Source organism: Triticum urartu, chromosome 6A, assembly GCF_056163025.1.
Source record: "Triticum urartu cultivar PI428250 chromosome 6A, HENAU_Tu73, whole genome shotgun sequence".
Taxonomy (NCBI): Eukaryota; Viridiplantae; Streptophyta; class Magnoliopsida; order Poales; family Poaceae; genus Triticum; species Triticum urartu.
Window position 1 is genome coordinate 593573009 of NC_141878.1, and position 23449 is coordinate 593596457.

At 45.9% G+C, this 23449-nt stretch overlaps 1 protein-coding gene and 1 pseudogene across 2 annotated transcripts; both read left to right on the forward strand.

Moving 5' to 3' along the window:
* The first annotated feature begins 300 nt into the window (after window positions 1–300).
* LOC125529037 (G-type lectin S-receptor-like serine/threonine-protein kinase SD2-5) lies at window positions 301–2781 on the forward strand. The gene has a single exon (XM_048693444.2). It carries the CDS (start codon window positions 301–303, stop codon window positions 2779–2781), a length of 2481 nt encoding a protein of 826 aa, XP_048549401.2.
* An 8698-nt stretch (window positions 2782–11479) lies between these two features.
* On the forward strand, window positions 11480–15073 carry LOC147966908 (G-type lectin S-receptor-like serine/threonine-protein kinase SD2-5; annotated as a pseudogene). Its single transcript, XR_015609094.1, has 2 exons — window positions 11480–11695; window positions 11805–15073. The product of XR_015609094.1 is annotated as a G-type lectin S-receptor-like serine/threonine-protein kinase SD2-5 (transcript).
* Window positions 15074–23449: the final 8376 nt, after the last annotated feature.

Consider the following 23449-nt stretch of genomic DNA (forward strand, 5'->3'; position numbering starts at 1 on the left):
TCCATCTATTCTCTAAAAAAGCGGAAAAAGTGCAATCCATCTTTCAAACTCTTGAGAACTGGGCACTGTCAAAAACAAAACAAAAACTGCAGAGAACTGGAGAAGAGAACGGATAACCAGAAAGAGAGTTCAGGCGCCACCCACGCTGGCTAGACCATCTTCTACACAGCGGTGCAGTACAGGTTAGACCTTGTGATCTTTGCTTGTACTACTCCGCAAAGGCAAAGCTCATCTCGAGCTTGCTTACCATAGGGCCAATAACTGACTGGTTTACTGGTTACAGTTTCGGTTTGAAGCACCATGGGTCCTGCCGTTCTCTTCTTCCTCGTGCTTGCGGCTGCAGCACCCTTGCATTTGGCGGCACAGACCTTGAATTATTCCATGGCGAAACCCTCGACGGTTTGGATCAACAACGAATTTCAACGCCGCGGCTTCAGCAGCCGCCTCCGCACCATCGTCACCCGTTCTCTAGGACCAGAAACTCAAGCTCGCCCTGACTCTGAACTTGATGTTGCCGCAGGGTTCACATGTGTCTCCCGTCAGTCACCATGCAACGATTTCCTCTTTGCGGTGTTCATTTACATGAATCTTGGGTTCAACCTTAATAATGCCATAACTCCGCAGCCACAGGTAATCTGGTCTGCCAACCAGGCTCGCCCTGTCACAGAGAATGCAACCCTTGAGTTTACCTCGGATGGGAACTTGGTCCTCTGTGATGATGATGGTAGCCATGTCTGGTCCACCAGCAGCTCAGGCCGGTCTGTGGCTGGAATGTTGATCACCGATATAGGCAATTTGGTGTTGTTCGATCAGAGAAATGCAACAGTGTGGCAGTCATTTGATCATCCTACCGACACATTGGTCCCTGGGCAGTCACTTGTGGAAGGTACGAGGCTCACAGCAAGTACTTCTGCAATAAATATGATGAATCCAAATCAGTTTTATATCACTGTACTCCCAGATGGATTACATGCTTATGCTGAATCCACACCACCACAACTATACTACCGTTTATCCTGGGCGTCCATCGACAAGAAAGGAAATGATCCAATAACTGTTACATTCATGAATGAAAGCCTCACCGTCTCTGTGCAGTCAGATATATATCATCAGTTCTCACTGCCACCAGCAAATTCTACCCGGTACATGAGATTAGATTCAGATGGACACATGAGGATATATGAATGGTCTAGTCTATCATGGCCCGTGGAGTATGATGTAATGCAAATAGATTATTGTGCTTACCCAACAGTCTGCGGACGGTACGGCATATGCATGGGCGTACAGTGCACTTATCCACTTGAGAACAATTCAAATTCACGGTACTTCAAGCCAGTGGAGGAACGGAAGCCAAATCTTGGTTCCACCCCAATAACTCCAATCTCTTGTCAAGAAATTCAACACCATCAACTCTTCACACTTACTAATATTTCTTACTTTGTCAAAAAACCGACAGTTGTGAATGCGACAAGCATCGATGACTGTAAGCAAGCATGCCTGAAGAATTGCTCCTGCAAGGCTGTTATATTTAGGCACCGGAACAATTCCCTTGGAAAATGCGACTGGTTGACGGAGGTCTTCTCTTTGCAATCAATACAGCCTGAAGCATTTGGTTACAGCTCGTCTGCTTACCTCAAGGTGCAGTTTAGCCCCACCATTTCTGCATCTACTTCAAACAAAAAAAGGGTGTTGTTAGTTGCTACATTTGTAGCTATTGCTACTCTTGTATTGTTTATCATTGCGGTCACTCTTTATCGACAAAGGAGGAGGAAGTATGAAGACAAAAACGAGGAATTTTATTTCGATCAATTTCCTGGAATGCCAACAAGGTTTTCTCTTGAGAAGTTGACTGAATGCACTGGAGGATTCGATAAGAAACTCGGAGAAGGCGGGTTTGGGTCAGTTTTTGAAGGGAAATTAGGTGAAGAAAGAATTGCAGTAAAACGTTTAGAAGGTGCTAGACAGGGAAAGAAAGAGTTCTTGGCAGAGGTCGAGACTATTGGCAGCATTGAACACATCAATCTTGTCAGCCTGATTGGGTTTTGTGCACAAAAGTCTGAGAGGCTTCTGGTATATGAATATATGTCCAGAGGGTCGCTTGATAGGTGGATCTATTACCATCATAACAACAACCCTCTTGATTGGTGCACTCGTTGTAGGATTATATTGGATATTGCCAAGGGCCTATGTTATCTTCATGAGGAGTGCAGGCGAAAAATTGTTCATCTGGACATCAAACCACAAAATATTCTCTTAGATGACAATTTCAATGCCAAATTGGCTGATTTTGGACTATGTAAGTTAATAAACAGGGATCAAAGCAAGGTAGTAACCGTGATGAGAGGAACACCTGGATATCTTGCACCTGAATGGCTGACATCGCGGATCACTGAAAAAGTGGATGTCTACAGCTTTGGAGTTGTTGTCATGGAAATAGTAAGTGGAAGGAAAAATATTGACAATTCTCATGCCGAGGAGGAAGTTCAGCTCATAAATTTATTACGGGAAAAGGAACAAAACAATCAATTGATTGATCTGATCGACAAGCATAGTAACGATATGTTGTCACGTCAGGAAGAAGTGATTCAAATGATGAAGCTCGCAGTATGGTGCCTGCAAAACGAAAGCACTCGAAGGCCTTCAATGTCAACTGTGATCAAGGTATTGGAAGGTGGGATGAGCGTAGAAACTTTTGATGCAAATTCAATCATGCCTGTTCAAGATAATTTATCCACATATTCGGTCCCAGCTCAAGCATCCATATTATCCGGCCCAAGGTGAAACGTGTGGCTAATGTGCTTTAGAAATTTAACTTGTATGTTTTTGCTTTTGTATCTTGTCCTACTCTGGAAGTATGTGTGGATGGCATCAAAGAACAACTTCCAGTCAATATATGTGTTTGATTGTCCGGTGAAGTGTCTCGTTGTCGACTCATACCTTTAGAGCTGAAAAAAATAGTAGTGCCACGTGACGTATGCCAGAAAAGATACGAGGAGATGGTTTGAAGGAGGGACAATGCTTAGAGGGAAGAGTTCCTGCTGTCAGTGCTGTGGTAGGGTGAAACTGTGTTAGTTAGTGACTATTCTAGATAATGCATCCACATATCGAACACCGTGTTGTTCCAGCGTTAATCTTATATGTCCAAGGTGAGACAGGCACTGAATGAGTATGCTTCTCTTGCCTAACATGGATTTTGTCTCCCTCCCCTGCATTATGTTTGATTGGGTGTGACACCATACTCTATGGAAATGCATAAGAAGTGAAATTATTTGACATCTTTTTTGACATAAAAAATAGTTGACATTTAGTTAGCTGAATTTATGAAACTCAACTGGGAATTGGGATGAAAGTTAGTAGCTACATTAAACCGAGCAGAATGGGGGGTCCGAGGCTTTCTCCATGTTCTTCTGCAAGTTGCAACTCACAGTGTACCGACAAACAATTCGAATTGCAGGCAAGATATGCCTAGTGTTCTGAATATTTGGCCTAGACAGGCTTCAGTGCTTTCCAATGCAGTGAAAATGTACGCATCAAGGTTTATGCAATCAAACTTACAGGAGGGCTGATAAACACAACCCATTAAGTTCGAATTTGATTTTCACTGAGACTAAACAGCATAAGTATTATCATTCGAATTTGATTCAGAGCCCACTACAGTTCCATTTGGGATGTACAGTAGAACTTTTTTTTTGCGGGGAATACAGTAGAACTTACTGAACTGGCAGAGGTTGAAGCAGAACCAAACCTGGGGTAGCAGACGCTCCCTGGAGAAGAAGCAGGGTCGGGCCACCGGTGCTGCACGCTCCTCGCCGCCACAGGCGCGCGGGAGGAACCCCTCGGTCGCGCGAGGTGAGGATTGTGCGCGGTTCTGCGTAGAACCGCACGGCAGGAGGTCGGAGTGCTCATCAAGCCACGCGGGGTGACCATGCCGGGGTAGTGGCGGCAGCTGGTCGTCGGACCTTTTGGGGTCCGCGGTGGTGCCGGCGCGGCGGGAGGGGAGACGGAGCCGTCCAGGTGGCAGCTTTTTTTTCCTGTGGAGTTTTTTTTTTGAGCAATAAACCAAACTTTATTGATTAATGTTTCGGTTTACATGAATAACAAAGGGATCATGGGGTACTCCCAGCCACAAATGACGCCCTTGAACTAGAGAAGTACAGAATTTAACTAGGTTATGAGCATCAACATTCCCTTGCCGTCCTTCAAAGATGAAGTCGCAACGTGTGAATTGTCTTGCCTGGCTTTGGATCTCCTTAATAATCATGCTATATCTTCCTGCCGTCTCTTTCTTAATTTCCTCTACAACAGATTTGCAATCACAGGCAACAACAATCTGATCAAAGTGTAAATCCTGAGCTAGGGCTAGTGCCTCACGGCAGGCTAGCGCTTCTAGCATCGGTGGATCATTGATCTCATCAAACACCATTGCTGAGGAACCGAGGAACTGGCCATCGTGGTTCCTTCCTATGGTGGCAGCTGCTCCTCTTCTCCTGTTTCTGACAACTCCCCCACCTACCTGAATCTTGACAACACCATGATCAGGCGGTATCCATCCTTGCCTGACACCATGTCTCGCTGCTGCATGTGAGTCGCTCCTTGTAGCCGACCCATTCTGAATAGTTGCAATTTCATCAATGAAACTCTTTACAAACGAATGAGTCGCGTGTGGGCTCTGTAGGTCTCCCTCATGAATAGCCTTAGGACGAGCCCACCAAATCACCCACATAGTTACTGTCATCACTATCAGGCTATCTTGTGGTAGATGATCTATGGCTGAAAATAACCATACCTTAGCATTCGGCTCCGGGGTCGCTTGAATAAAATCAAGTATGTTTTCATCAACCAGTGCCCAAACGCACCTTGCAACAGAACATTCAAAAAGTGAGTGTCGCCATGAATCTGCCATTCCACATAGCTGACAGTTTCCATCATCCGCCATTTTCCTTGCGTGTCTTACATCCTCTGTTGGGATCGACAGCTTAGATAATCTCCACAAGAAATGACGTATTTTTCCGGGAACTTTAACGGACCATAGTGACGCCCATGATTTAGCTTCAGCAACAAAATCTGAGGACCCAGATCTTCCTTCTAACCATTCCTCTCTTCTGCGCTTTGTGTCAGCCAACATTCTGTAAGCAGATATTACAGAAAAAACTCCATTCCTCTCAAAGTTCCATGCCCATTGATCATCCATTTGTCTAGTGCAGATCGGAATGCCCAAGACAACCAGGGTATCCGCAGCAATAAAATTAGCATCAAGTGCTTCTCTATTCCATGCCGCATTATGTGCATCAATCAACTCACTTACGAAGATTGGGGGGTTGGCCGATAGACACGCTAACGGCCTCATGATAGCGTTCCTCGGTATCCAGTTATCTACCCATATCCTCGTCGTTGATCCATCTTCGATTCTCCTGATAATCCCTTGCTTGAGGACATCTCTTCCTTCCATTATGGCTCGCCATACCTGTGATGGCCGATTCCCAAGTTCAGCTTCCAGAATTGTGCTTTAAGGATAATAGACAGTCTTCAAAATTCTCGCACACAAAGAATCTGGACACTGCAGAAGTCTCCAGGACTGTCTTGCCAAAAGAGCTAGATTGAAAAGCTCAAAATCCCGAAACCCTAGCCCACCCATGAATTTGGGCTGAGTCATAGACTTCCAAGAAACCCAAGCTGGCTTACATTTACCTTCCCTGCTTCCCCACCAGAATTGCCTTATTAGCTTGTTTAGGTGCTCACAAAGGCCCCGAGGTAGCTTAAAAGATGACATTGAAAACACTGGGACTGCTTGTGCCACTGATTTAACCAAGACTTCCTTTCCTTGTGAAGACAAACATTTTTCCATCCATCCCTTCACCTTGCTCCACAGCCTGTCCTTCAAGTACTTAAAAGCTCCATTTTTAGAACTGCCTACATCAGAAGGCAATCCTAGGTACTTTTCATTCAGGGATTCATTGGGAACATTTAGCATGGCTTTAATCTCAACCTTTATAGCGTTTGGGCATCCCTTGCTACAAAAGATAGAAGACTTAGCTGTGTTAATCCTCTGACCTGAAGCCTGGCAATAGTTCTCCAACAGGTTTGACACCTCGGTCGCCCCTCCCCCGGTTGCTTTAAAGAACAGCAGGCTATCATCTGCGAATAACAAGTGGTTAACAGGTGGAGCTAGTGGCGCCACTTGTATCCCACCCAGTTGGGATGACTCACTTAAATTTTTCAATAGGCCTGAAAGGCCCTCCGCTGCCAATAAGAACAGGTAAGGGAAGATAGGATCTCCCTGACGAATTCCTCTGCTAGGTCTAAATTCCTCCAACTTCTTTTCATTAAACAAAACTGAATAAGAGACTGATGTGACCAAGTTCATAACAATATCAACCCATCTCTGAGAAAACCCCAGTTTCAGCATGATAGCTCGTAAGTATTCCCATTCCAACCTATCATATGCCTTCGTCATGTCCAATTTAAGAGCACAATGTCTGTGTTTGATAGCTTTATTGCGTTTCATAAAATGCAAGCATTCATATGCTATGATGATGTTATCTGTGATTAAACGGCCGGGAACAAAGGCCGATTATTCAGCTGAAATGATCTCAGGGAGCACATTCTTCAGGCGGTTGGCGATAACTTTAGAAGCTATCTTATAAAGCACATTACATAAACTGATCGGTCGGAACTGTGATAAGTGAGAAGGGTTTTTTACCTTCGGTATGAGGACCAAATACGTCTGGTTAATACCTTCTGCACTTTCGTTTCCCTCGACTATCGCCAGCACTGCCTTAGTCACCTCTTCTCCACAGACCCCCCAATGCTTCTGAAAGAAATGTGCCGGGAATCCGTCAGGCCCGGCGCCTTCATAGGAAACATCTGATAAAGTGCTGATTTGACCTCCTTTTCCGTATACACCGCGTCCAGTTGTGCTCGCATATCATTCGTCACCTTCACCGGAACCGAGTCCAAAACCTCTTGCATATTGTTGCATCCCTCTGAGGTGTAGAGGCCTTTATAAAATTCATTTGTCATACCCTCTAACTCTTCTGCATCCTCCGTTAATTGCCCATCCAGCCTAGCCAGGGCCGTGATCTTGTTTTTTCTCCTTCGCATCGATGCTCTTTGCTGGAAATATTTTGTATTGCTGTCACCATAAGTAAGCCAGTCTACTCGCGACCGCTGCCTACTCATGATCTCTTCCCTGTGGTATAGCTCGACCAGTCTGTCAACCACTTTGATTTCAAGATGGCTCGGTTCTGTTCTTCCTGGTACGTTCTTTAACACCTCAAGCTCTTTCGCGAGTTGCTTGATCTCCTTCTTTACATTACCAAAAGTATGCCTATCCCAGCTGTATAAATGTTCGCTGAGATCTTTAAGTTTATCTATGACCTCAATTGCCGAAAAACCCTTAGGTTTGCCATTCCAGTTCGTTTCTATGAATGAATGTAACTCTGGGTGTCTCTCCCACATTACCTCGTACTTGAAGCTCTTCGGCTTCCTCCTCGCATCCTCATCATCCAATAGCTTCAGCACTATAGGCCCGTGATCAGAGCACGCTACAGTCTCATTGCTCACCTCCGCGAGCGGAAAAAGGGAACTCCACGCTGCATCTGCGACTGCTCGGTCGAGGCAGACTCTTGTGTAAGTCCCACCTGCAACCCTCTTCTGAAATGTCCACCATCTTCCTTTGTGGCCTAGATCCATCAAGCCACAAACATCTAGGGCATCCCTGAATCCCTCCATCTGCCCTTGGCCTCTCAAGTTGACTCCTTCATGTTCTGACTGAATTAGAACCTCATTCAAATCTCCCAACACTGCCCAAGGCAGCGTTGACGCCGCCGAAATAGAGCACATCGTGTCCCATGTTTTATATCGTTCCGCCACCTGTGCTTCTCCGTACACACAGGTTAACCTCCATGGCGAAGGTCCAAGATCAGATATATTAGTGTCTATATGATATTTCGAGTAGCCGATAACTTCTAGCTTTATTGATTCATTCCAGAAAATTACAAGACCTCCACTCCGTCCTGAGCTACTAACAGAAAAGGATCTATCATATCCGAACGATTGAGCTAAAATCTCGACACGTGCGCTCGACAATTGAGTTTCTACTAAGCACAACATGGCCGGGGCAAATTTTGCCGTGAGATCACGGACTTCCCGAACTGTCGCGGTGTTGCCCAAACCGCGACAGTTCCAACACAAAGCATTCATTTGGCTCGGCGGTCCTCCTCGTGGGAGGCTGCCTCCGTCATCAGTTCATCCTGTCGGACATCTCCTTTCTCACCCTGCTTCCTTCTCTTCACTATCGGTACCTTCCCCGGTGTCTTCTGCCCTCCATCATTATCTGTTGAGGTTGAGCCTCCCTCCAGTAAAAGGACAATATCCGCCACTTTGCCTGCAAGATTAGGGACGGGTTGCCCTCTAACATTTAGCGTGCCATCAGAAGAGACCAGCCTCTTACGAATTTTTTTTCCACTACTCCCTGATGTCCCGGCTGGTATCTCGCATCCTCTTCTCCTGCATAATCTCTTGCTCTGCTGTTTCTTCCTCCCCCGCATCGCCTCTTCCCTGCCTGCCTCCTCTGTCTCCTCTTCCACCCGCTCTTCCTCTACCACCACTTCTTCCTCCCCCGTCCCGATCTGTTTGAGCCTGTGGGTTCGGCTCCGGTGCCCAGAGAAGCCAATCCCCCCATTCATAGGTTCTTGGATCATGCACACCATCCCCACACTCTTCAACTATATGACCCATCAAGCCACAAAGGTAGCAGAAGTCAGGGAGTTTCTCATAAGCCACTGGGTACCTCTTACTCTCCTTTAGGGTTATTGGCACAAAACGGACAAGGGGCTCATTTACATCCAAAAACACCCTCGCCCTCAGCGTATTATTAGGGTTTATCACCCCCTCATTCACTATCACCGTGATCGGTGGACCTCCCACCTTAGCTGCAACCTTTTCTGCCAGCGACTTCTTTGCCGTTAGCCCTGGCGACAAGCCTTTGATCCTCGTCCACACTGGGACTTTGTTTAGTTTATACTGAGAGACATCTGAGAACCCGTCATACTCTTGAATAATTACCGGTGCCCCGCGGAACAGCCAAGGCCCCCCGTCCATGATCCTCTTCCAATCCCCAAGACAATGACACTGAACAAGGAACAAATTTGGGCCTTTGATATTGAACGTGACCCCCTTCGCAGCAGCCCAAGCATTGCGCATCTGATTCAGCAGCGCCGAGTGCCCGAAGGGCCGAGTTGTATGAACCCTAAAAATCCCCAGCCAATGCACCTCTTTGATCAGCTCCTCTACTTCACCAGAAAAATCTAGATCTTCCATCTCTTCCCCATGTAAGTTCATCCCAGCAAACTGATCATCCAAGTCTGCTTCGGGTCCATACTACTCCCCTGCTTCTTCTTCGTCCTCCACTTCCTGACCATCCCCTTCTCGATCACTACCCGCATCCTCTCCCCCCCCCCCTCCCCCCCGACTGATCAGATGCCTCATTGATAGGTTGATCCTCAGATCGCAGTCCCGCCATCTTCTCCGCATCCTCAAGCACCACCCGATCTTGCGCTAAATCCTTCAAGCACTCCGCCGGATTTACTCCTGCAGGTATTGGTTGACTCCCCGTAGCCGGAACCCCAGCCATCAGGCAGGTTTTTCGTGGACTCCGGCGGTAGATCGCCGGAGGAAGGTGTGGAACCCTAGCGCCGCCAAAGCCCTAGGGGAAAAACTTCTTGCCCCCCAGAGTGTACAAATGTTACCACCACTTCTTTCCTGTGGAGTTGTTGCAGCGAATGGGCATCTGAGCGGCGGCTGGCGATCAGAAGCCCAACCCAGTGGGAGGCCTGCCTCTTGGCTAGGATGTTTGATAAAAAAATAACATCACTCAATTTTCCTGAAAACAAATGTTTTTTTAGGAAAACAAAATATGATCACTCAATCTCACTAATAAAACCATGATCACTCGATTTACCTCAGAAAAAGTGGTACTCACTAATTATTTCATGATCGCTTGATATTCTTCCCAAAAAAAATGATGATCGCCGGTTCTAACAAAAAAAATTTATGATCACTCGAGTTATGAGAAATATTTACTGCTGAAACAATCATACAATTCCCTCACAAGAAAAGCTGAAGAATTATGCCGCATACTGGGTCAGTAGCAATGTTACATACTTACATTTACAAATATTACAAAAATTAACATTTTGATATACTAATATACTACTAGTCACATATATGAATAATAACAACCGATAAATTTGTCGCGTATTCAGCTCATATCCATATCCGGAACACTCATGGATGAACCTGTGCCTGCTTGCAGAGTTGTTCGGCATAAAGATGTGATTAATCTGGTACAAAGATTCGTGGCATTGCCACCTAAGTAGACGTACTGCACCATAAAAGATGATCGATCACCAATTAAGTGTGTGTGTATATATGACACCATCATCCAAGAGACATGTTGCTCCAGATCCCACATGCCATCCTCACAGGTGAAAGCTTCATCAAACATGTGTTGATTTGGTTTGGATTCAATGCAGTTGACAAGTTCAGAGTTAGTTACCCATTGTTGAAGAACAGAGTTCAGACTTCAGAGATACCCACCACACGGCAGACACAAACTGAAGTTATACCAGTGCAGGCTCAGACCTGGCAAGCATGATGGAGATACCCCTTCTGCCTTAAATGATTTTTGCTGACTGGAGCACACATTTCCTAACTTGTACACACTAGTGATCCAGGCCACAAACTGCCATGGAAAACTGGGCCCAGTAGAGTACAGCTAGCCAGTCAGCGACACTTCTGAACTAGTCAGACCAATCCATCTCCAAAATCACCAAAAAAAAAACTTTCCCAGCGAGTCGAGGCACCCAACACCGGTATCTTTTTCCGGCAATCTCATCTTCTTCACCAGAGGCTTGGTATCATCAGGTGCAACCGTGTGATCTTATTTCTACTCTGCAAGTGCTAGTTCATTCCCAGTTTCTTGGTGGTTTCTCATGTATGCAAGTTCAGATATATATAACCCACGGCCAACACGACCCGAATTTCTGAACAAGCTGCATCTAGCAGACTTATTTTTGTACCAGCCCAGGCTCAGACCTGTCAAGCACGATGGAGACGCCCTCGTCATCAAACGTATATTTTGAGGATAAAAGATTATATTCCTGTGGGCAGATTGGTTTCGACACAGCGAACAAGTTCAGAGTTTCACATTGCCACAGAAAGAAGTTCAGAGATGCGCTTGATTTTGTACTAGTGCAGGGGCTCAGACTTGTCAAGCATGATGGAGATATTCTTTCTTCTTACCATAATAAATCATACCTGTTTTTGCTGACTGGAGAACATCAATAATTTCCTGGCCGACAGGGATTAGAGACTTGTACTGGCTACTACCTAGCAATGGGCCAACCAATCAATGTTTCTGTTGACTGGAACAGCACATCATCGCTTTACTGTCTTAATCATAAGAGAGGCAAGTGGTGAGCGGTACACCACACGGGGAGCCCACAGAGACTTGTTGACTTGCATACTCGGCAACTACCAATGGAAGTCTTGGGTCAGCAGAGCAAATCAGTGACATCTCCAGAATCACAAAACATTGCTCCCAACGAGTCCGGGCACGCAACCCGGGGATCACCGGCCATCCTTTTTCCGGTGATCGGCATGATCTTCTCCGTCGGCAGCTCAGGACCATAAGGTGCGACCTTGTGATTTTGCTCTAATCTTCTACTAGTTCTTCCCCAGTTTCTTGGCGGCTTATCATGATTCATGAGCCAAGAGAATCAACTGATTATTCTTAATTGTAGACTCTGGTTCCTCCCAAGCGGCATGGGTCCTGCCAATCTCTTCATCCTTGTACTTACAACTACGGCGCCATTACTCTCCACCTCGCAGCCCTTTAACTATTCCATGGCCAAACCTTCGATGGTGTGGATCAACAACGCCTCCTCCTCCTACTATGATATGCCCACCGTGGACCCAGCTGTCACCAGTTTTGTACCACAAGGAGCTAATTCTAGCTCCAGGTTCGCCTTTGCCGCGGGGTTCGTTTGTGCCTCCCCCCCGTGTGCGACGTGTCCCTCTTTGCTGTTTCTGTTGTCAGCTATGCAAGGAACCGGCTTTTTCTGGAGCAGGTTGTCTGGTCTGCCAACCGGGATCACCCTGTCAGGGAGAATGCCACCCTTGAGTTTACCTCGCACGGAAATTTAGTCCTCCGTGATGTTGATGGTAGCCACGTCTGGTCGAGCAGCACCTCAGGTCAGTCTGTAGCAGGCATGGTGATCAGCGGGATTGGAAATCTGATGTTGTTTGACAAGAAAAATGCGACAGTGTGGCAGTCATTTGATCATCCTACCGATACATTGATCCGTGGGCAGTCACTTCTAGAAGGTATGAAGCTCATAACAAGTGCCTCTGCAACAAATACGACTAAGAATCAGTTCTATATCACAGTACTCCCACACGGATTATATGCTTATGTTGAATCCACACCACCACAACTCTACTTTTCATTCTATTACTCGGCGGCCGATCACAGGAAGGAAAATGATTTAACAAGGGTTACATTCATGAACGGGAGCCTCACGATCTTTGTGCAGTCAGATAGGTTTGGTGGTATCTCATTGCCAGCAAGTGAATCCAACCAATACATGAAACTAGAGTCAAATGGACACTTGAGGTTGTACGACTGGGATGACAGATCTATTTTGTATGAAGTAATGCAGATAGATGATTGTGATGACCCAACAGTTTGTGGGGAGTATGGCATATGCATCGGGGCCCAATGCATTTGTCCGTATGAGAACACTTTCTTCAAGGCGGTGGACGAACGACGGCCCCATCTTGGTTGCACACCGTTAACTCCAATCTCTTGTCAAGAAAAACAACGGCATCGACTATTGGCCCTTCCCTCCATTTCTTACTTTGATAAGAACTACACGGTAGTGGACGCCAAAAGCATGGCTCATTGTAAGAAAGCCTGCTTGAAGAGCTGCTCCTGTAGGGCCATTATCTTCAGTTATTACCACAATGATTCCTATGGAGAATGTGTGTGGGTGACAAAGGTCTTCTCCTTGCAATCAATGAAGCATGAGGATGTTGGCTACAACTCTACTGCTTACCTCAAGGTGCAAATTGATGAAAACAAAACGAAGGTGATGTTAGGAGCTACACTTGGAGCTATTGGTGCTCTTTTATTACTTGTCACTGGTATATGTCTTTGTCTAAAGAGGATGGGGAAATATGAAGAGAAAGATGAATTTGATTTTGATCAATTGCCTGGAATGCTGACAAGGTTTTCTTTCGAAAAGCTGAGCGAATGCACTGAAGGGTTCAGTAAGAAGCTAGGAGACGGTGGGTTTGGTTCAGTTTTTCAAGGGGAATTAGGTGAAGAGAAAGTTGCGGTGAAACGTTTGGAAGGTGCCAGACAAGGCAAGAAAGAGTTCTTGGCAGAAGTAGAGACTATTGGCAGCATAGAACATATCAATCTTGTCAGGTTGATTGGGTTCTGCGCAGAGAAATCTGAGAGGCTTCTAGTGTATGAATATATGTCAAGAGGGTCGCTTGATAGGTGGATCTATTACCACCATAACAATGCCCCTCTTGATTGGTGCACCCGGTGGAGGATCATTCTGGGTATTGCCAAAGGCCTATGTTATCTTCATGAGGAGTGCAGGCATATAATTGCTCATTTGGACATCAAACCACAAAACATTCTCTTGGATGGCAAATTCAATGCTAAAGTGGCTGATTTTGGGCTTTGTAAGTTAATAAATAGGGATCAAAGTAAGGTAATGACTATGATGAGAGGAACACCTGGATATCTGGCACCTGAGTGGTTAACTTCGCGAATCACTGAAAAAGTTGACGTCTACAGCTTTGGAGTTGTTCTCATGGAAATAGTAAGTGGTAGAAAAAATATTGACAGCTCTCAGCCTGAGGAGGATGTTCAGCTCATAAACGAAAGGGTGTTGTTAGTTGCTACATTTGTAGCTATTGCTACTCTTGTATTGTTTATCATTGCGGTCACTCTTTATCGACAAAGGAGGAGGAAGTATGAAGACAAAAACGAGGAATTTTATTTCGATCAATTTCCTGGAATGCCAACAAGGTTTTCTCTTGAGAAGTTGACTGAATGCACTGGAGGATTCGATAAGAAACTCGGAGAAGGCGGGTTTGGGTCAGTTTTTGAAGGGAAATTAGGTGAAGAAAGAATTGCAGTAAAACGTTTAGAAGGTGCTAGACAGGGAAAGAAAGAGTTCTTGGCAGAGGTCGAGACTATTGGCAGCATTGAACACATCAATCTTGTCAGCCTGATTGGGTTTTGTGCACAAAAGTCTGAGAGGCTTCTGGTATATGAATATATGTCCAGAGGGTCGCTTGATAGGTGGATCTATTACCATCATAACAACAACCGTCTTGATTGGTGCACTCGTTGTAGGATTATATTGGATATTGCCAAGGGCCTATGTTATCTTCATGAGGAGTGCAGGCGAAAAATTGTTCATCTGGACATCAAACCACAAAATATTCTCTTAGATGACAATTTCAATGCCAAATTGGCTGATTTTGGACTATGTAAGTTAATAAACAGGGATCAAAGCAAGGTAGTAACCGTGATGAGAGGAACACCTGGATATCTTGCACCTGAATGGCTGACATCGCGGATCACTGAAAAAGTGGATGTCTACAGCTTTGGAGTTGTTGTCATGGAAATAGTAAGTGGAAGGAAAAATATTGACAATTCTCATGCCGAGGAGGAAGTTCAGCTCATAAATTTATTACGGGAAAAGGAACAAAACAATCAATTGATTGATCTGATCGACAAGCATAGTAACGATATGTTGTCACGTCAGGAAGAAGTGATTCAAATGATGAAGCTCGCAGTATGGTGCCTGCAAAACGAAAGCACTCGAAGGCCTTCAATGTCAACTGTGATCAAGGTATTGGAAGGTGGGATGAGCGTAGAACTTTTGATGCAAATTCAATCATGCCTGTTCAAGATAATTTATCCACATATTCGGTCCCAGCTCAAGCATCCATATTATCCGGCCCAAGGTGAAACGTGTGGCTAATGTGCTTTAGAAATTTAACTTGTATGTTTTTGCTTTTGTATCTTGTCCTACTCTGGAAGTATGTGTGGATGGCATCAAAGAACAACTTCCGGTCAATATATGTGTTTGATTGTCCGGTGAAGTGTCTCGTTGTCGACTCATACCTTTAGAGCTGAAAAAAAATAGTAGTGCCACGTGACGTATGCCAGAAAAGATACGAGGAGATGGTTTGAAGGAGGGACAATGCTTAGAGGGAAGAGTTCCTGCTGTCAGTGCTGTGGTAGGGTGAAACTGTGTTAGTTAGTGACTATTCTAGATAATGCATCCACATATCGAACACCGTGTTGTTCCAGCGTTAATCTTATATGTCCAAGGTGAGACAGGCACTGAATGAGTATGCTTCTCTTGCCTAACATGGATTTTGTCTCCCTCCCCTGCCATTATGTTTGATTGGGTGTGACACCATACTCTATGGAAATGCATAAGAAGTGAAATTATTTGACATCTTTTTTGACATAAAAAATAGTTGACATTTAGTTAGCTGAATTTATGAAACTCAACTGGGAATTGGGATGAAAGTTAGTAGCTACATTAAACCGAGCAGAATGGGGGGTCCGAGGCTTTCTCCATGTTCTTCTGCAAGTTGCAACTCACAGTGTACCGACAAACAATTCGAATTGCAGGCAAGATATGCCTAGTGTTCTGAATATTTGGCCTAGACAGGCTTCAGTGCTTTCCAATGCAGTGAAAATGTACGCATCAAGGTTTCTGCAATCAAACTTACAGGAGGGCTGATAAACACAACCCATTAAGTTCGAATTTGATTTTCACTGAGACTAAACAGCATAAGTATTATCAGTCGAATTTGATTCAGAGCCCACTACAGTTCCATTTGGGATGTACAGTAGAACTTTTTTTTTTGCGGGGAATACAGTAGAACTTACTGAACTGGCAGAGGTTGAAGCAGAACCAAACCTGGGGTAGCAGACGCTCCCTGGAGAAGAAGCAGGGTCGGGCCACCGGTGCTGCACGCTCCTCGCCGCCGCAGGCGCGCGGGAGGAACCCCTCGGTCGCGCGAGGTGAGGATTGTGCGCGGTTCTGCGTAGAACCGCACGGCAGGAGGTCGGAGTGCTCATCAAGCCACGTGGGGTGACCATGCCGGGGTAGTGGCGGCAGCTGGTCGTCGGACCTTTTGGGGTCCGCGGTGGTGCCGGCGCGGCGGGAGGGGAGACGGAGCCATCCAGGTGGCAGCTTTTTTTTCCTGTGGAGTTTTTTTTTTGAGCGATAAACCAAACTTTATTGATTAATGTTTCGGTTTACATGAATAACAAAGGGATCATGGGGTACTCCCAGCCACAAATGACGCCCTTGAACTAGAGAAGTACAGAATTTAACTAGGTTATGAGCATCAACATTCCCTTGCCGTCCTTCAAAGATGAAGTCGCAACGTGTGAATTGTCTTGCCTGGCTTTGGATCTCCTTAATAATCATGCTATATCTTCCTGCCGTCTCTTTCTTAATTTCCTCTACAACAGATTTGCAATCACAGGCAACAACAATCTGATCAAAGTGTAAATCCTGAGCTAGGGCTAGTGCCTCACGGCAGGCCAGCACTTCTAGCATCGGTGGATCATTGATCTCATCAAACACCATTGCTGAGGAACCGAGGAACTGGCCATCGTGGTTCCTTCCTATGGTGGCAGCTGCTCCTCTTCTCCTGTTTCTGACAACTCCCCCGTCTACCTGAATCTTGACAACACCATGATCAGGCGGTATCCATCCTTGCCTGACACCATGTCTCGCTGCTGCATGCGAGTCGCTCCTTGTAGCCGACCCATTCTGAATAGTTGCAATTTCATCAATGAAACTCTTTACAAACGAATGAGTCGCGTGTGGGCTCTGTAGGTCTCCCTCATGAATAGCCTTAGGACGAGCCCACCAAATCACCCACATAGTTACTGTCATCACTATCAGGCTATCTTGTGGTAGATGATCTATGGCTGAAAATAACCACATCTTAGCATTCGGCTCCGGGGTAGCTTGAATAAAATCAAGTATGTTTTCATCAACCAGTGCCCAAACGCACCTTGCAACAGAACATTCAAAAAGTGAGTGTCGCCATGAATCTGCCATTCCACATAGCTGACAGTTTCCATCATCCGCCATTTTCCTTGCGTGTCTTACATCCTCTGTTGGGATCGACAGCTTAGATAATCTCCACAAGAAATGACGTATTTTTCCGGGAACTTTAACAGACCATAGTGACGCCCATGATTTAGCTTCAGCAACAAAATCTGAGGACCCAGATCTTCCTTCTAACCATTCCTCTCTTCTGCGCTTTGTGTCAGCCAACATTCTGTAAGCAGATATTACAGAAAAAACTCCATTCCTCTCAAAGTTCCATGCCCATTGATCATCCATTTGTCTAGTGCAGATCGGAATGCCCAAGACAGCCAGGGTATCCGCAGCAATAAAATTAGCATCAAGCGCTTCTCTATTCCATGCCGCATTATGTGCATCAATCAACTCACTTACGAAGATTGGGGGGTTGGCCGATAGACACGCTAACGGCCTCATGATAGCGTTCCTCGGTATCCAGTTATCTACCCATATCCTCGTCGTTGATCCATCTTCGATTCTCCTGATAATCCCTTGCTTGAGGACATCTCTTCCTTCCATTATGGCTCGCCATACCTGTGATGGCCGATTCCCAAGTTCAGCTTCCAGAATTGTGCTTTAAGGATAATAGACAGTCTTCAAAATTCTCGCACACAAAGAATCTGGACACTGCAGAAGTCTCCAGGACTGTCTTGCCAAAAGAGCTAGATTGAAAAGCTCAAAATCCCAAAACCCTAGCCCACCCATGAATTTGGGCTGAGTCATAGACTTCCAAGAAACCCAAGCTGGCTTACATTTACCTTCCCTGCTTCCCCACCAGAATTGCCTTATTAGCTTGTTTAGGTGCTCACAAAGGCCCCGAGGTAGCTTAAAAGATGACATTGAAAACACTGGGACTGCTTGTGCCACTGATTTAACCAAGACTTCCTTTCCTTGTGAAGACAAACATTTTTCCATCCATCCCTTCACCTTGCTCCACAGCCTGTCCTTCAAGTACTTAAAAGCTCCATTTTTAGAACTGCCTACATCAGAAGGCAATCCTAGGTACTTTTCATTCAGGGATTCATTGGGAACATTTAGCATGGCTTTAATCTCAACCTTTATAGCGTTTGGGCATCCCTTGCTACAAAAGATAGAAGACTTAGCTGTGTTAATCCTCTGACCTGAAGCCTGGCAATAGTTCTCCAACAGGTTTGACACCTCGGTCGCCCCTCCCCCGGTTGCTTTAAAGAACAGCAGGCTATCATCTGCGAATAACAAGTGGTTAACAGGTGGAGCTAGTGGCGCCACTTGTATCCCACCCAGTTGGGATGACTCACTTAAATTTTTCAATAGGCCTGAAAGGCCCTCCGCTGCCAATAAGAACAGGTAAGGGAAGATAGGATCTCCCTGACGAATTCCTCTGCTAGGTCTAAATTCCTCCAACTTCTTTTCATTAAACAAAACTGAATAAGAGACTGATGTGACCAAGTTCATAACAATATCAACCCATCTCTGAGAAAACCCCAGTTTCAGCATGATAGCTCGTAAGTATTCCCATTCCAACCTATCATATGCCTTCGTCATGTCCAATTTAAGAGCACAATGTCTGTGTTTGATAGCTTTATTGCGTTTCATAAAATGCAAGCATTCATATGCTATGATGATGTTATCTGTGATTAAACGGCCGGGAACAAAGGCCGATTATTCAGCTGAAATGATCTCAGGGAGCACATTCTTCAGGCGGTTGGCGATAACTTTAGAAGCTATCTTATAAAGCACATTACATAAACTGATCGGTCGGAACTGTGATAAGTGAGAAGGGTTTTTTACCTTCGGTATGAGGACCAAATACGTCTGGTTAATACCTTCTGCACTTTCGTTTCCCTCGACTATCGCCAGCACTGCCTTAGTCACCTCTTCTCCACAGACCCCCCAATGCTTCTGAAAGAAATGTGCCGGGAATCCGTCAGGCCCGGCGCCTTCATAGGAAACATCTGATAAAGTGCTGATTTGACCTCCTTTTCCGTATACACCGCGTCCAGTTGTGCTCGCATATCATTCGTCACCTTCACCGGAACCGAGTCCAAAACCTCTTGCATATTGTTGCATCCCTCTGAGGTGTAGAGGCCTTTATAAAATTCATTTGTCATACCCTCTAACTCTTCTGCATCCTCCGTTAATTGCCCATCCAGCCTAGCCAGGGCCGTGATCTTGTTTTTTCTCCTTCGCATCGATGCTCTTTGCTGGAAATATTTTGTATTGCTGTCACCATAAGTAAGCCAGTCTACTCGCGACCGCTGCCTACTCATGATCTCTTCCCTGTGGTATAGCTCGACCAGTCTGTCAACCACTTTGATTTCAAGATGGCTCGGTTCTGTTCTTCCTGGTACGTTCTTTAACACCTCAAGCTCTTTCGCGAGTTGCTTGATCTCCTTCTTTACATTACCAAAAGTATGCCTATCCCAGCTGTATAAATGTTCGCTGAGATCTTTAAGTTTATCTATGACCTCAATTGCCGAAAAACCCTTAGGTTTGCCATTCCAGTTCGTTTCTATGAATGAATGTAACTCTGGGTGTCTCTCCCACATTACCTCGTACTTGAAGCTCTTCGGCTTCCTCCTCGCATCCTCATCATCCAATAGCTTCAGCACTATAGGCCCGTGATCAGAGCACGCTACAGTCTCATTGCTCACCTCCGCGAGCGGAAAAAGGGAACTCCACGCTGCATCTGCGACTGCTCGGTCGAGGCAGACTCTTGTGTAAGTCCCACCTGCAACCCTCTTCTGAAATGTCCACCATCTTCCTTTGTGGCCTAGATCCATCAAGCCACAAACATCTAGGGCATCCCTGAATCCCTCCATCTGCCCTTGGCCTCTCAAGTTGACTCCTTCATGTTCTGACTGAATTAGAACCTCATTCAAATCTCCCAACACTGCCCAAGGCAGCGTTGACGCCGCCGAAATAGAGCACATCGTGTCCCATGTTTTATATCGTTCCGCCACCTGTGCTTCTCCGTACACACAGGTTAACCTCCATGGCGAAGGTCCAAGATCAGATATATTAGTGTCTATATGATATTTCGAGTAGCCGGTAACTTCTAGCTTTATTGATTCATTCCAGAAAATTACAAGACCTCCACTCCGTCCTGAGCTACTAACAGAAAAGGATCTATCATATCCGAACGATTGAGCTAAAATCTCGACACGTGCGCTCGACAATTGAGTTTCTACTAAGCACAACATGGCCGGGGCAAATTTTGCCGTGAGATCACGGACTTCCCGAACTGTCGCGGTGTTGCCCAAACCGCGACAGTTCCAACACAAAGCATTCATTTGGCTCGGCGGTCCTCCTCGTGGGAGGCTGCCTCCGTCATCAGTTCATCCTGTCGGACATCTCCTTTCTCACCCTGCTTCCTTCTCTTCACTATCGGTACCTTCCCCGGTGTCTTCTGCCCTCCATCATTATCTGTTGAGGTTGAGCCTCCCTCCAGTAAAAGGACAATATCCGCCACTTTGCCTGCAAGATTAGGGACGGGTTGCCCTCTAACATTTAGCGTGCCATCAGAAGAGACCAGCCTCTTACGAATTTTTTTTCCACTACTCCCTGATGTCCCGGCTGGTATCTCGCATCCTCTTCTCCTGCATAATCTCTTGCTCTTCTGTTTCTTCCTCCCCCGCATCGCCTCTTCCCTGCCTGCCTCCTCTGTCTCCTCTTCCACCCGCTCTTCCTCTACCACCACTTCTTCCTCCCCCGTCCCGATCTGTTTGAGCCTGTGGGTTCGGCTCCGGTGCCCAGAGAAGCCAATCCCCCCATTCATAGGTTCTTGGATCATGCACACCATCCCCACACTCTTCAACTATATGACCCATCAAGCCACAAAGGTAGCAGAAGTCAGGGAGTTTCTCATAAGCCACTGGGTACCTCTTACTCTCCTTTAGGGTTATTGGCACAAAACGGACAAGGGGCTCATTGACATCCAAAAACACCCTCGCCCTCAGCGTATTATTAGGGTTTATCACCCCCTCATTCACTATCACCGTGATCGGTGGACCTCCCACCTTAGCTGCAACCTTTTCTGCCAGCGACTTCTTTGCCGTTAGCCCTGGCGACAAGCCTTTGATCCTCGTCCACACTGGGACTTTGTTTAGTTTATACTGAGAGACATCTGAGAACCCGTCATACTCTTGAATAATTACCGGTGCCCCGCGGAACAGCCAAGGCCCCCCGTCCATGATCCTCTTCCAATCCCCAAGACAATGACACTGAACAAGGAACAAATTTGGGCCTTTGATATTGAACGTGACCCCCTTCGCAGCAGCCCAAGCATTGCGCATCTGATTCAGCAGCGCCGAGTGCCCGAAGGGCCGAGTTGTATGAACCCTAAAAATCCCCAGCCAATGCACCTCTTTGATCAGCTCCTCTACTTCACCAGAAAAATCTAGATCTTCCATCTCTTCCCCATGTAAGTTCATCCCAGCAAACTGATCATCCAAGTCTGCTTCGGGTCCATACTACTCCCCTGCTTCTTCTTCGTCCTCCACTTCCTGACCATCCCCTTCTCGATCACTACCCGCATCCTCTCCCCCCCCCTCCCCCCCGACTGATCAGATGCCTCATTGATAGGTTGATCCTCAGATCGCAGTCCCGCCATCTTCTCCGCATCCTCAAGCACCACCCGATCTTGCGCTAAATCCTTCAAGCACTCCGCCGGATTTACTCCTGCAGGTATTGGTTGACTCCCCGTAGCCGGAACCCCAGCCATCAGGCAGGTTTTTCGTGGACTCCGGCGGTAGATCGCCGGAGGAAGGTGTGGAACCCTAGCGCCGCCAAAGCCCTAGGGGAAAAACTTCTTGCCCCCCAGAGTGTACAAATGTTACCACCACTTCTTTCCTGTGGAGTTGTTGCAGCGAATGGGCATCTGAGCGGCGGCTGGCGATCAGAAGCCCAACCCAGTGGGAGGCCTGCCTCTTGGCTAGGATGTTTGATAAAAAAATAACATCACTCAATTTTCCTGAAAACAAATGTTTTTTTAGGAAAACAAAATATGATCACTCAATCTCACTAATAAAACCATGATCACTCGATTTACCTCAGAAAAAGTGGTACTCACTAATTATTTCATGATCGCTTGATATTCTTCCCAAAAAAAATGATGATCGCCGGTTCTAACAAAAAAAAATTTATGATCACTCGAGTTATGAGAAATATTTACTGCTGAAACAATCATACAATTCCCTCACAAGAAAAGCTGAAGAATTATGCCGCATACTGGGTCAGTAGCAATGTTACATACTTACATTTACAAATATTACAAAAATTAACATTTTGATATACTAATATACTACTAGTCACATATATGAATAATAACAACCGATAAATTTGTCGCGTATTCAGCTCATATCCATATCCGGAACACTCATGGATGAACCTGTGCCTGCTTGCAGAGTTGTTCGGCATAAAGATGTGATTAATCTGGTACAAAGATTCGTGGCATTGCCACCTAAGTAGACGTACTGCACCATAAAAGATGATCGATCACCAATTAAGTGTGTGTGTATATATGACACCATCATCCAAGAGACATGTTGCTCCAGATCCCACATGCCATCCTCACAGGTGAAAGCTTCATCAAACATGTGTTGATTTGGTTTGGATTCAACGCAGTTGACAAGTTCAGAGTTAGTTACCCATTGTTGAAGAACAGAGTTCAGACTTCAGAGATACCCACCACACGGCAGACACAAACTGAAGTTATACCAGTGCAGGCTCAGACCTGGCAAGCATGATGGAGATACCCCTTCTGCCTTAAATGATTTTTGCTGACTGGAGCACACATTTCCTAACTTGTACACACTAGTGATCCAGGCCACAAACTGCCATGGAAAACTGGGCCCAGTAGAGTACAGCTAGCCAGTCAGCGACACTTCTGAACTAGTCAGACCAATCCATCTCCAAAATCACCAAAAAAAAACTTTCCCAGCGAGTCGAGGCACCCAACACCGGTATCTTTTTCCGGCAATCTCATCTTCTTCACCAGAGGCTTGGTATCATCAGGTGCAACCGTGTGATCTTATTTCTACTCTGCAAGTGCTAGTTCATTCCCAGTTTCTTGGTGGTTTCTCATGTATGCAAGTTCAGATATATATAACCCACGGCCAACACGACCCGAATTTCTGAACAAGCTGCATCTAGCAGACTTATTTTTGTACCAGCCCAGGCTCAGACCTGTCAAGCACGATGGAGACGCCCTCGTCATCAAACGTATATTTTGAGGATAAAAGATTATATTCCTGTGGGCA

Coding starts and splice junctions, on each gene's coding strand:
- LOC125529037 (XM_048693444.2), top strand. CDS start 301: ATGGGTCCTGCCGTTCTCTTCTTCCTCGTGCTTGCGGCTGCAGCACCC.